Here is a 15,082-nt window from a genome sequence, read left to right as displayed (position 1 = left end):
TGGTTTGTGCCACTGACGTGCGCGCGCGCACGCACGCGTGCATGCACGATGTGTCTGTGTGTCGTGTGTTTGGATTATGGCATGACACACAGACACATCGTGCGCGCGCGCGCGTGCGTGCGTGCGCGCGCGTCAGTGGCACAAACGACCCCGGGGGTGGTTTGTGCCACTGACGTGCACGCGCGCACGCACGCGTGCATGCACGATGTGTCTGTGTGTCGTGTGTTTGGATTATGGCATGACACACAGACACATCGTGCGCGCGCGCGCACGTGCGTGCGCGCGCGTCAGTGGCACAAACGACCCCCCATACATGCGCGTGCGCGTGCGCGTGCGTGTGTGTGTGTGTGTGTGCGTGCGTGCGTGTGTGTGTGTCACAGTTTGGCGGCCGGTGCGGGGCGTCCCCACAACCTCAGCCGGCTCACTCCTCCGTCCGGAGCGATGATAAGCCGGACGTGACTGATTGCTCCGCCCCCCACCGCAAGCTCCGCCCCTCCGAACTGATGACTGTGGTGAAGAGAGAGCTGCAGAGAGAAAAGACAGATGTTTCAGAATCAGAATCAGAATCAGAAAGACTTTAATGATCCCCGGGGGGAAATTGGGACAAGTTACAGTAGCTCGCTCACAGAACACACATAGCATAAAATAAAATAAAAATAAAAATAAACCGTAATAAATGCAATATTAAGCAAATAAGCAAAAAAACACAACATAGCATAGAATAACTAGTAAATGCGATAGAAGCAAAAAGCAAAAAAATAAGTAGAATGTCTAAGTAGCAAAATACAAATACGTAGAGTAAGTATAGTATACATTCCGTGTCAATTATCATTATTGCACGCGACATATTGCACATATTGCACATGATTTATATTAAGTCGGCTTGCCCTATATGTTACACGTGGCTCAGCCAGGCACAGTTAACCTATCGGCTGGCTCAGTCTCAGGGAGACTGAGCGTCTCCGAGGTGCTCTTTTAAGAGAGGCATTAAATAGACCAATGGCCACAGGCAGGAATGATTTCCTGTGCCTTTCCGTATTGCATCTAGGTGGAATCAGTCTCTCACTGAACGTACTCCTGTGTTTGACTAGCACGTCGTGGAGTGGGTGCGAGTCATTGTTCATGATGGAGCGTAGCCTGGACAACGTTCTCTTCTCTGACACCGCAGTCAGAGAGCCCAGATCCAGCCCCACAATGTCCCTGGCCTTACGGATCAGTTTGTTGAGTCTGTTGGCATCCGCTGCCTTCAGCCTGCTGCCCCAGCACACAATAGCATACAGGAAGGCACTAGCCACTACCGACTCGTAGAACATCCTCAGCATGGTCCGGCAGACGTTGAAGGACCTCAGCCGTCTCAGAAAGTAGAGACGGCTTTGCCCCTTCTTGTAGAGTGCATCAGAGTTCTTAGCCCAGTCTAGTTTATTGTCAATGTACACTCCAAGGTTTCATCTAGTGTTGACCTTTAAAACCTTAAAACAAGTGAAATAACCAAACGGCAACCTCTGTCTTGGAAAAACGAAGCCAACACGGAAGTACCAACAACTGCAGGTCCTCAAATGGCCACTTAAGGCTGGCTGCAAAAGCAGGTCCATCCCCATAGACACCAATGTTAAAATGCTCAGTTTTACAGCATACAGTAAGCTAGAAAAGTGCACTCAGTAGAGGGGAGATCTCCATCAGGCACTACTACACCTACACATGTCACCAGGCACCTACACCAGGCACTGCTACACCTACACATGGCACCTCAGGCACCTACACCAGGCACTACTACACCTACACATGGCACCAAGCACCTACAACTTGTTTGGTTTGGTTTATTTCAGATCAAGAATGCATAAAAACCATTACAAATTTACAATTAATACAGTAGTAAAAAAAGTACACAATATGTAAATCGAAAGTAAAATGATCCAAGGATAGCCCAGTAAAGCAGCTTAAAGTTACAAACTAGAAGCCTGCTTATTTCCACTGGGGTCCTTCAAATATCAAAACCTTAATATTACACAATTGTACTTTATAAAAGAAAAACAGAAAAAGGAACTGTCTATCGATGACACATAAATATATAATATATACAAATGAAATTTCAGCGAAGGTGTTGCAATTACTCTCTAGTCAACATCTCATTTTTTAGATGAGTCTTGAGAGCACGTTTAAAGACATTCACAGTGTTTATGCCTTGCACTGAAGCAGGTAAATTATTCCAAAAGTTGATAGCAGTGTTACAAAATGACGTTTGGGTTTGGCTTCCTGCAATAGGTTTCTGAATTGAATATTGGGCAGATCTGGTATTATAGGAATGAATTTCACTTGTTCTTACAACACCCTCCTTGAGATAACCAGGGCTAAGGCCGTTCAAAATGCGATATATGTGACACAATTTAAGTTGCTTCACCCTTAAATCAATCGGTAACCAAACAAGTTTACTAAACTCAGCAGCGCGAATATGAAACCTATTGTGAAGATTAAGCACACACCTTATGGTTTTGTTCTGTGCAGTTTAGAGTTTCTGTTTGAGATTTGCCTTTAGGCCAGAGTACCATACACTGCAACCATAGTCATAATGGCATAAGATTAGACTGGAGGCAAGTAATTTCAGAGAACTAGCATTAAGAAACTTTTTGTTCCTATGTAAAAATTTTACTCTAGAGTTAACTTTACCAATAACAGATTTGCCTGTATTTTCAAAGCTGAGGGTACTGTCAAGTTCAAGTCCCAAATAACTGACAGATGTTTTGTTGATTATTACTTGGTTATTGCACATAACTTTCATATCTGGATGCAGCCGGAGTTTGTGCTTTGAGCCAAAGAGGATAGCATTGGTTTTACCTAAATGCAAGGACAGTCTGTTATCAATAAGCCAGTTATAAATATTTTCAAGTTCATTAGTCAATTGAGCCTGAATAGTTATAACACTCTTACCGGAGACAACCAGAGCTGAATCGTCAGCATAAAGAAGCAATTTACAATTAACAGAAGAGGCCATGTCGTTTATATAGCAAACAAAAAGAAGTGGACCCAGTATGGACCCCTGGGGCACCCCACATTTAACCTCACGCCAAGAGGAAAGAGTACCGCCAATGTCAACAGCTTGCCATCTATCCTTCAAGTAAGATTGAAACCAAGATATGGACGATTGTGAAAGCCCCAGAGCTTTCAACTTACCAATAAGGATAGAATGGTCCACAGTGTCAAATGCCTTTTCAAGATCTAAGACAACCATGCCGGTGAGTTTCCCTTCATCTGATTGTTTCTTTATGTAATCTGTTAGATGAATGAGACATGAATCTGTTGAGTAAGATGGTCTAAAGCCGGACTGAAAATCATAGATAAGAGAGTTGGTGGTCAAATAATTCATAATCTGATCATGAATAAGTCTTTCAACAATTTTCGAAAATGCAGAAAGGATAGAAATTGGTCTATAGTTGTTAACTAGTGTTTTGCTCTCCTTCTTGTGTAGAGGAGTAACACGAGCTAGTTTCCAGTCTTTGGGCACTACTACACCTACACCAGGCACTACTACACCTACACATGGCACCAGGCACCTACACCAGGCACTGCTACAGCTACACATGGCACCAGGCACCTACACCAGGCACTGCTACACCTACACATGGCACCAGACACCTACACCAGGCACTGCTACACCTACACATGGCACCAGGCACCTACACCAGGCACTGCTACACCTACACATGGCACCAGGCACTGCTACACCTACACATGGCCAAACAGAAACTCAACTGTGAAGGGAACCGCTCGCCGATAACAAGGCTAAACCGCCACATTGTTTAATTGAGTTGGGCATGCGGCCAAGAGTGAACGGCAAGTATCGTGCTTATAGCCTCTCTTACAGTAGCTTCATATATTGTATAAATTACAATACAAATTTAAGTCAATGGGAAAATGACCCTACTTCTCACTTGATTTATGACCTTAGTAAACACTTTCCTAATGAGTTTATGTCTCAATCACTAGTTTCAAGTCTTCTTCAATACAGCCTGATGTTCATTTAGTCAATTATGATCCCATTTAGAGTCAATAGATGATAAAGCAGACTATGCTTTGTGGCATGAATCATGATTGACAGGTCATCTGTCCAGTGATCATGCTGATCATCCTGTTTCTCCATCACTACTTTCACTTTCTCCATATGTTGGTCGGCTGGAGAGAGTGGTTCACGCCACCCGGCGATTTTCTGAAAAGTTGAACATTTCTCATTTTTTCTAAAGTGCTCTGCTCTGAGGGCCCTCCCCCTGGTGGTTGAGGGGAGGGGGACATCGGCTGCAGCGCTTCTCAGGAACAGTAGCCAGTTGTGCACCTTGTGGCCGTTTTCTATTGTCTTTAATGAGAAAAGGGCACCGGTGCTCAGACAAAAACGCTGTATGGACATTGAGCCTAAGAGTGTATCTCTCAAATTCAGTGACATACTTTCTGAGGAGGTAGGAGGAGCCGCCATTTCCCAGAAGTCCATCTGTTCCTGATGCAGCGTGCTTCTTCCTCAGGGGTCAAAGTGCACGCTTCGATCCTGCAGGAGTCCGGGAAGTTTCCTGGACGGAAACAAACGACATGGAACCAGGAAATAATGTTGGAGCTGACTGAGCACCTGTTTCTTCACATTAAGACTATATTTCCCATCAGCCCCGTTCCTCATGCCCCCACCCTCCTTGTTTTTTTCCCCCAAGGATGTTTCGGAGATGACTTGCCTAACTCTGCCTCTGATTGGCTTCCCCCAACACCCTAACCAATCATCATTCCTCATGCCTAAACCCAACCTCCTCATGCCCAGTGTCATTAGGCTCGTTTGAGATGAGCAAATTCTGCGCAGATTCGACCAGCGCCTTGCTTGCCCCGTTGCATGATGGTTAGAAAGTTGTCCGACTTGCTCCCCTTGCCCGACTGCGTGAGTCACGTGACTCTCGCGAGAGTGAGGCGGGCGCAGATTTGGAGCGAGGCGCCGCAGTTGCTCCCCACCAACTGCGCCCGACTGCGGATGACAGAGGATGACCAGAAAAGCATCAAGCTGAGCGCCCATTGGTTCAACACAGGTGCATCACAAACCCACAGTGAAGTGTAGAAACTTCAATTTTATATCTATTCCAAGCTGTCACTCCATATTTTACATAAACACCACCTGTAATGCCTACATAAAAATAAAAATAAGGAATCTGAAGGGCTGTGTCATTTGAGGGTGGCGCTAATGCATGTTTTAATCTGTTTACAAACCGCTGTTAAACAAAACTGTGGAAGAAGAAAAGCAGCAGTTAGGTGTGCTGCGGGGGTGTTCGACTTGTTGATGCCTCGCCTGACTGTGCTCGCCTTCTCTCGTCTGCTTTCCAGGCGAGGCGGCAGTCAACTCAAACGAGCCTTTTGAAGAGAGAGTTGGGTCAACGGCAGTCCAAAATGCTTGATCATCATGTGACTCGCGTTGCTCCATTCTAGCATCAACCATAGTTCCAAGGATAGTTCCAAGAAGTAGGCTACATTGCAGCTATTTGAAAGCATAAAGTAATGCTGATAATATACAATTGTATTCCTGCTGGGACGTCTTGGAAAGCACTTTTAAAGATGTCAAATAATATTTTGCACTCATTTTTAAAACAGGATATGGAAGGTTTGCTTTTTTTCCACTTGCATTTGTGGATATGAAATCTACCCATAATGATGATTATATTTACCGTGTTTTGGAGGATGCTTACTGTCATGCTCAGAGATGGGCGAAAATACATCAAAAAGTATTTTGATACAAATTACAAATACTTGCTCAAAAAATGTATCACAATACAAATACAAAATACTGGTCTGATTTGAAATACAAATACGTATTTTGTACAATTAGTCAATTAATCGATTCATTGCCAAATATTACATTAATTTCCTATTTTGATTATCTATTAATCATTTTGAGCCATTTCTTTAAGGAAAAATGTCCTAATTCTCTGATTCCAGCTTCTCAATTGTGAAATTGTCTGGTTTCTTTAGATGGTAAATCATCTCTTTAGTCCTCTGTGGCAGTATTCTCCTTTGTGTACCCTCTTAACTGTGTTAGAGTCTAACACACTACAGTTCTTCCATTTCAGTTGTTTTTCAGCATAACTTATTTCTCCTTTACTTCAGCTGTTAATTGCTTTCTGTGAGGGCTCTTGAGTTACAGGTAGCATTTCTACATGTTACAGTAACCTCACGTTTTGGAGCTTTGACCATGTTTAGCCATAGATATGAGATCTGTTATGAATGTTATGTTATGATAGTAGGTCCCCTATAAACAACTTCACATCCACCATGTCAGTAAATTGTCACATATAGCCTAGTCTTTATTTAACATGCTGCACACATAGAAATACAGCAACATTATTTATTCCACCACAAAAGGTTACTTTTCAGGAACATGTAACCATGGTGCCGCAGTATGGCATTCATGGTGAGGGGAACTTAATGCTGTGGCTAATGTATGGAAACAGGGAGGTTGTCAGCTTTGTAACAGTATATTTATGTATCCACTTTGTAGAGCTGAGTTGGGCGTGGAGGTGTTTTTTTAATATTAGTTGTGTCTCTCTAAAGCCGTTTTCCCACATGCGCTTTGTACCGCTAAATGACCGGAACGTGGTCTAATGCCTGCATGTGTGAAAGTCGTCGTGCCGGTATAAGCGCGACCCCGTCGTCCCCGACATTTCACCAGTTTCGAGCCAGTCAGAAGAGCGGTATGCTCTTAAGGGGACGCAAGTGGAAACGGGTCCAGTCATTTTCCGCGACAGCGGTCCTTCAATCATGGGCGACGTGGAGCCTACACACGTTGCTTAATGTTCCAGCGGGCATAATCTAATCATTCGCGCACATTAAAGCAAACTGGCGAAATGATCTTGTGATAGCCTAATAAGAGCAGTATGTCAGCTTGCTGATTTCCGAAGGCAACCCCGGACACATCAAACGAAGCCAGTCTGTAAAAAGTGCTTCAACGCGACGCAGGTGAACGGATAAACATCGAACCAGCAACTATTTCTCTCAGACACGGATCCCAACTTCTTCAAAGTGCATCATCTAATCATTCGCGCACATCAAAGCAAACTACTTCCACATTTCGCTTCGTGCATTTGCTTTCTCTACATACATACAAGCGTTGGGCAGCTTGCCTTGCAAGCCTCTGCCATTCTCGCTGTGTCTGTCCTGTGTCAGGCTGCTGCGAAGTACGGAGGACTGAGTGAAGGACTGACCTCTCTCAGAGGGGAGGGGGGAAATCGGCTGTGTTTATTACGCTGGCTTGACGCTGCTCTTGTCAAACGAGTGTGATTTATTGTGTGGCAAGTTTTGCCGACCCCCCAAATAAGCTCCCCCCTCCCCCCGCCCCCCAACATACCGGCTATTTGACGACTAAATTCCCACATGCGCGCGCTAAGGTGTGAAGGGAAATTCAGGGAAATGTCCGATATTGACTTACAGGTAATTTTCCGGTACGCATGTGGGAAAACGGCTTAATATGATGGCTTGCATGCAGTAAACAGTTTGACTTGCAGATAGGGCAGTGTTTGTCTTAGCATGATGCAATAGGCTTATCTAACCATCACATAGTACTTTATCTCTGGGGGAATTTCCACAAACACGAGGCTTCAGTACTAGTCAGACTTCCTGTCCATTTCAACAGTGGATAAATGTTACAGACCAGTCGCTCAAACACCTTCATGACAGTTAAATCAACAGGCTTGTAATCATTCAGGCATCAGGCTGTAGCATTAGACTTCTACTCTACCAGCCTGGTGTAATGTGGCACTCTGTCGGGTTCATCACAGCTTTAATCAGAGGGTCAGGGGGACTCATGGTTCTGCACCCCGCTAAAGCTCAGAACCAAACATCCTTTTGTTATTGTTGTTGTTTTGCTTTGTTTTGTTGAATTAGCGTTAGCTGTGTCTCTCTAATATGATACACTGGTTTGCATGATGCAGTAAACACTTTCATTTGCAGATAGGGCAGCGTTTGCCTTAGCATGCAATATCTAATCATCACGTGATGATGATTATCTCTGGGGAAATTCCCCCAGAGATAAAGTACTACATTTTAGTACTTTATCTCTGGGGGAATTTCCACCAACATGAGGCTTCAGTACTAGGTTCCCACCCTACTCTGCCTCTGATTTGTGGTTGAGATTGTTCTGAGGGTAAGCCAATCAGAGGAGTAGAAGTGACATCTCACATTGCGTTTTTTTTTATTCCACAGTTTAAACCTTGTGTCAATGTTTAAAATGTGTCCATTTGAGAATAAAATGAAATAAAATGTATTTTATGTATTTAAAATACATAAAATACAAGATCTGAAAGTATTTTGATGCAAATTACATCTTATTTTTCTCGGTCCAGCCAAATACAAATTACAAAATACACAAATGTATTTTAAATACGTATTTTAAATACATGTATTTAAAATACTGCTCATCTCTGGTCATGCTGATGACTCTACATTAATGTCATGATGATTTATGTTGAACCTGAAAAACCTAGATTTTTGGGGGGGGGGTTTCTCTCATGCATGTTCAAAACTGCCTGTACCTGCCTTCTTGTGTACTACTATGATACATGGTTTAAATAAGCAATTTGATACTTTCCGATCCAATCTTTGCTGAGCAAGAATTCTGTGCAAAAATATTTCAACGCCGGTCCTGAAAAGATGCCGCTCACATGTATGATTTGTTGTTTCATGGTGAGAGTGACGTCATCGTACCTTTAAAGTGGAGCGTATCGACCTCGACACGGCTGATGACTCCGGGCCGACCGAGCCGGAACACGGCCCACTCAGATCCAAACAGCTGGAGGATGCCCCGCCCATCCGCCTGGGGAGGGAGGGGTTAACAGAGGAAGACGGGTTAGGCAATTTACATAATGAACACACACACACACACACACACACATAAATACACACGCACATACTGTACATAGCTACGTTTTTTTTAAGCGATCTAAAACTAAACACTGTGTGTGTGTGTGTGTGTGTGTCAAGTCAAGTCAAGTTTATTTGTATAGCACATTTCATACACAGAGGCAATTCAAAGTGCTTCACATAAAATGGTTGACAGGAAAATAAAAGAAAAGAAGAGAGTAAAATGGACATTTAAAAGCATCACAAAAAAAAACGAGTATAAAAAGTGCATTCATTAAGCACATAAAATGGTTGACAGGAAAATAAAAGATTTAATAGCATCACAACAAAACTTAAAAAAAAAAAAAAAAAAGAGTATAGAAAGTGCAATAAGCAACAGGCGCAGCAGTTGCAGAAAGAGCTCAAACTTATAGAGGACTCATTGGGTTTGCATAGTAGCTGTCAGCAGTTAAAAGCGACGGTAAACATAAAAGTCTTTAGTCTATTTTTAAAAGTAAGTAAGGTTGGGGCAGATCTGAGGTCTTCAGGCCATTTGTTCCAGCTAGCAGAAGCATAGTGGTGTGTGTATGTGTATGTGTGAGAACCTTCAGTTCCCTGGGTCTATCCAGTCTTCGAGCCGTTTCCCAACCGTCGGCCATGTTGTCTGCTCTGCCCAGACCTGGAACACACAGAGCAACCAGAGCAGCTAGCAACCAGAAAAAAAAACACAACTAGACTGTATAGACTAGAGCAACCAGAACAACCAGAAGAGACAGACAAGTAGCGTACTTAATTATATTATAAAGTGACAGGAGGTCTAATCTTTATTGTACATAATTATTTTGTATTTTCTACTGGTTTGTATGTGTTGTTGTGTTGGGTCATGTGATGACTTGGACTTGTGTCAGTATAACTGCTTGGGACTTGACTTTGGCTTGTACATTAAAGACCTGAAAAGGTTTCTAAAGTCTTGACTTGAGATCTTGCATTTGTTGACATAGATTGAAAGTGATGAGATTTGTTCCAGGAGACGACTGAATTTAAATTCTGCTTTCTGAATTTATATGGAATGATTGAATTTATTGAAGTTGAATTTGATGATGCCCTTACCAAGTTTTTATCTTATTAAAACCTATTGCGTTGAAACGTCCTATAGATATTTCGTTTTCTTTAAGACGTTAACTTGATACTGGACTCTTGATTTTGGACTAATCCTATGAGCTGAGAATGATCCTGATGAGAAGTGAAGGGGAAGACATAAGTTGTTGTTCACATTGTGAATATATTTCAGTCTGTAGCCTAATTTCAGAGTGGTGCTTTGGACCACTGCCAGTTTCAATGCTTAAAATGCTTAAAACACTGACGCCTGTCTGATCCACCTACGGTAATTAACTCATTAAGTGTTTAATCATTCGCAGTAGGAGGCACAGATCGCTCATTCCAGCTCATCTTTTCAACAGAAACTGCTCACACACCACAGCAACAGCCATGTTTGGGAAATCATATTATTTCAAATTATACATAGTAATACAAATATATTTATAAAATATATAGAATATTATTATTCCTATCATTATCTTTCATTTAATTATAATAACATTGTTATTTTAATCTTAACCCATTGATACCTGATGCAGCATTTGCGTGTATATCCCTAATTTGTGTGTGTATCCCTTTAAGACCGCGTTGACGCGGTTCCCGGTCTTAAAGGGATACACACACAAATGCTGCATCAGGTATCAATGGGTTAATAACACTAAAGCATAATGCAAAAATATGTGGTTCAATAAATACAATACACATCATTACATAATTGTTATTACATGTTATTTTATTTTTCTTAATAATAATAATAATCGCCATCTTCATCATTATCATCATCATCATCATCACAATAATAATAATAATAATTAGAATAATAATGATAATAATGATGATACTACTACTACTACTACTACTACTAATAATAATAAAAATAATTCTGTACAGAATTAAATAGCAACGTGTGTTCAATATTAGGCTACCACTCCTAATAATAATGAGTCAGGCTGTATAAGCTAATTAACATTCATAATACAGTGTAACACAGAATGCGTCCTACCAATCATGTTGCGTGGATGTCCAAAGTGGGCGTCGCTGTAACCCAGGCAGACACCCCCATTGGTCAGAGCCAGCAGGTCGACGTCCTGGTGGGCGGGGACAGACGACCAGTCCCTCTGCCCGACACCATACACCCGCAGCCTGGCGATCCCTCCGTCTGACACACAGGAGAAAGATTTGAAGATAATACTCACTGTTTACATGTTTATTCAAAGATAATACTCACTGTTTACATGTTTATTCAAAGATAATACTCACTGTTTACATGTTTATTCAAAGATAATACTCACTGTTTACATGTTTATTCAAAGATAATACTCACTGTTTACATGTTTATTCAAAGATAATACTCACTGTTTACATGTTTATTCAAAGATAATACTCACTGTTTACATGTTTATTCAAAGATAATACTCACTGTTTACATGTTTATTCAAAGATAATACTCACTGTTTACATGTTTATTCAAAGATAATACTCACTGTTTACATGTTTATTCAAAGATAATACTCACTGTTTACATGTTTATTCAAAGATAATACTCACTGTTTACATGTTTATTCAAAGATAATACTCACTGTTTACATGTTTATTCAAAGATAATACTCACTGTTTACATGTTTATTCAAAGATAATACTCACTGTTTACATGTTTATTCAAAGATAATACTCACTGTTTACATGTTTATTCAAAGATAATACTCACTGTTTACATGTTTATTCAAAGATAATACTCACTGTTTACATGTTTATTCAAAGATAATACTCACTGTTTACATGTTTATTCAAAGATAATACTCACTGTTTACATGTTTATTCAAAGATAATACTCACTGTTTACATGTTTATTCAAAGATAATACTCACTGTTTACATGTTTATTCAAAGATAATACTCACTGTTTACATGTTTATTCAAAGATAATACTCACTGTTTACATCTTTATTCAAAGATAATACTCACTGTTTACATGTTTATTCAAAGATAATACTCACTGTTTACATGTTTATTCAAAGATAATACTCACTGTTTACATGTTTATTCAAAGATAATACTCACTGTTTACATGTTTATTCAAAGATAATACTCACTGTTTACATGTTTATTCAAAGATAATACTCACTGTTTACATGTTTATTCAAAGATAATACTCACTGTTTACATGTTTATTCAAAGATAATACTCACTGTTTACATGTTTATTCAAAGATAATACTCACTGTTTACATGTTTATTCAAAGATAATACTCACTGTTTACATGTTTATTCAAAGATAATACTCACTGTTTACATGTTTATTCAAAGATAATACTCACTGTTTACATGTTTATTCAAAGGCACCAACACTTAAAATGATAAAGAGCACAAAATGACAAGAGAATAGCAGAAACAAGACAGCTGCAGATGCTGCCTTCAAATGCTGTCAGAAATATTGTAAAATAGGTATAGTGTGTTTGAACGACCTAATAAAGTGGTAAAAACAGCTAAATATTTTTTTCTTCAGTGATCGCTGCAGTCTTTTGGCTTCAGAACACTTGTATTCTGCTGTTTGCAGTGATTTAATAGTTGTTTCTTTTTGCACTTCAAAGAAACAGTCTCTATTTCAGTTTTTTGGTAGACGGCTGTGATGAAGCAGTGCTCGCTCGCTCGCTAACTGCCTGAAACCACCAGTTTCAACTGACATGACAGGGAGGATATAGTGACAACATTTTCATGTTTGGGTGAATTATTCCTTTACAATCTTCCCATAGAGCAGTGATTCTCAACGCTTTTCCTCAAGGAGCCCCCTGATCTAGTCCACAGAGCCACAGACCCCCATTTGATGAGATTGTTGTGTTTGGGGTTCATACCTCCATGGTTTAGAATGTTTTTATTTGTATTTTTATAACACTAGGCATCTCGCGCATGCTCGATGCCTAGGCTCGGCCTTGCCTATTGCCTATTGCCTATTGGCGCATGCAGGTGTGTGTGTTTGTGTGTGTTGCTCACTAAATGTTATTGCATCAGTGATGTCACAATGTCTCCTTGTGTGTGTCTGTGTGCCGCATTATGATATCTCTGACATCAGTGTGTGTGTGTGTGTGTGTGTGTGTGTGTGTGTGTGTGTGCCCCCTATGACATCACTGATCAGTCTTGTCACAATGCCTCCTTGTGTGTGTGTGTGACATCACTGATCAGTCTTGTTACGATCGGCTCGTTTGAGATGACTGCCGCCTCGCCTGGAAAGCAGGCGAGAGCAGGCGAGCACAGTCAGGCGAGGCGTCAACAAGTCGAACACCCCCGACGGCACACTCGCTGCTGCTTTTCTTCTTCTACAATTTGGTTTAACAGCGGTTTGTAAACAAATTAAAACATGCATTAGCGCCACCCACACTCACTGCTCAAATAACACAGATCTTCAGATTCCTTATTTTTATTTTAATGTAGGCATTCCAGGTGGTATTTATGTAAAATATGGAGTGACAGCTTGGAATAGATATAAAATTGAAGTTTCTACACTTCACTGTGGGTTTGTGATGCACCTGTGTTGAACCAATGGGCGCTCAGCTTGATGCGTTTCTCGTCATCCTCTGTCATCCACAGTCGGGCGCAGTTGGTGGGGAGCAACTGCGGCGCCTCGCTCCAAATCTGCGCCCGCCTCGCTCTCACGAGAGTCACGTGACTCACGCAGTCGGGCAGGACGGAGCAAGTCGGACAACTTTCTAACCATCATGCAACGGGGCAAGCAAGGCGCTGGTCGAATCTGCGCAGAATTTGCTCATCTCAAACGAGCCTAATGCCTCCTTGTGTATGTGTGTGTGTGTGTGTGTGTCTGTGTGTGTGTGTGTGTGTGTGTCTGTACCTGGGTGCATGTTGAGGCGCAGGTGTGTCACCCTGTGGGGGAAGCTGACCTGGAAGTAGTTGTGACAGCAGTCTGAGTATCCAGGCTGCAGCTCAGACACAGGCACCAGCTCCGCCCATGACTCCGAACACAGCTGTCAATCAAACAGGACATCACACACACCAGCTGTCAATCAAACATGACATCATCACACACCAGCTGTCAATCAAACAAACAGCACATCAGGAAAATACGGGCACCGGCATCTTTATGGCATGGAAATGCATTCCTTATGTTCCACCACACATTCTGGGGAAAGTAGTCAAATCTTTATTTCTAAGTCACCAGCTGGACTATTGCTCACCTGTATTATATTGTCATCTGCATCAAAGAACTGAGGAAATTACAAATTGTCCAGAACAGAGCCGCCAGACTCGTTTTACATCGCCCCATAAGAACAAACACAGACAATATGCAGCGTAAACTCTCATGGTTAGCAGTTGAGAACAGGCTTCGGCAACAGTATTTACACCACCAAACCAGAATTAATTCGTAGTCAAATTGTCAGATGCAGAAATGTCCATAGTCATTTCACTAGAACAGCAGGTGACAACCAAATCATGTTACCTCATCCAAAATCAAATGCCTTGAAAAAGACTAATCTATCGTTCCGTCAGTCACTGGAATAGCTGCCGCCTTCACATCAATCAAACAATAAGTCCTCTTTCAAATACCATGCAGATGATCAATAGTCCAGTTTTGGTCATGTGCAATTTCAGGTTTTCCATGTATTCACAATTTTATGTACATAGTGTACTGCTCCTAGTACAATAGCCAACTCAAAGTGCAAATGTGTTAAATATTACACATGATGTTTATGTATCTGATGAATAATGTGAACATTACACAATGTGATGTTGTATATAATGTTTCATATGATGTCTTGTATTTTGGACCCAGCTGGTGCTACAAGCATCAGCTAATGAGGATCATTTTTTAAATCAAATTAATTAAATCACACAGCAGCTGTCAATCAAACAGCCCGTCACACACAGCAGCTGTCAATCAAACAGCCCGTCACACACAGCAGCTGTCAATCAAACAGCCCACTGTCAATCAAACACACAGCAGGTGTCGATTATCTCTGAGATACTTTATTGGCATCAAATATCTCAGAGATCATTGATTCCCTGTGTGTGTGTGTGTGTGTGTGTGTGTCTATCAATCAGACCAATACTACTAGTATTACTACTGCTACACCAATGACTACTACTACTAGTAGTAGTACTAGTGCCAGCAGCACCACAACTACTACA

The 15,082-nt window shown here is 41.4% G+C and overlaps 1 protein-coding gene across 1 annotated transcript in view; it reads right to left on the bottom strand.

The window, feature by feature from the left end:
• Positions 1–374: 374 nt before the first annotated feature.
• allc (allantoicase) overlaps positions 375–15,082 on the bottom strand; it is a gene marked incomplete at both ends in the record, with an annotated part of 19,798 nt that continues 5,090 nt past the window's right edge. Inside the window, 6 exons of the mRNA XM_083642859.1 lie at positions 375–524; positions 4,435–4,553; positions 8,713–8,821; positions 9,453–9,526; positions 10,949–11,104; positions 13,788–13,920. Coding sequence (XP_083498985.1) covers positions 375–524; positions 4,435–4,553; positions 8,713–8,821; positions 9,453–9,526; positions 10,949–11,104; positions 13,788–13,920 — 741 coding nt within the window. The remainder of the gene's footprint in view (positions 525–4,434; positions 4,554–8,712; positions 8,822–9,452; positions 9,527–10,948; positions 11,105–13,787; positions 13,921–15,082) is intronic.

This window comes from Poromitra crassiceps (assembly GCF_964638095.1).
Source record: "Poromitra crassiceps genome assembly, chromosome: 9".
NCBI lineage: Eukaryota > Metazoa > Chordata > Actinopteri > Beryciformes > Melamphaidae > Poromitra > Poromitra crassiceps.
Note: the sequence above shows the minus strand (reverse complement) of the source record. Positions and strands in the feature narration are given on the sequence as shown.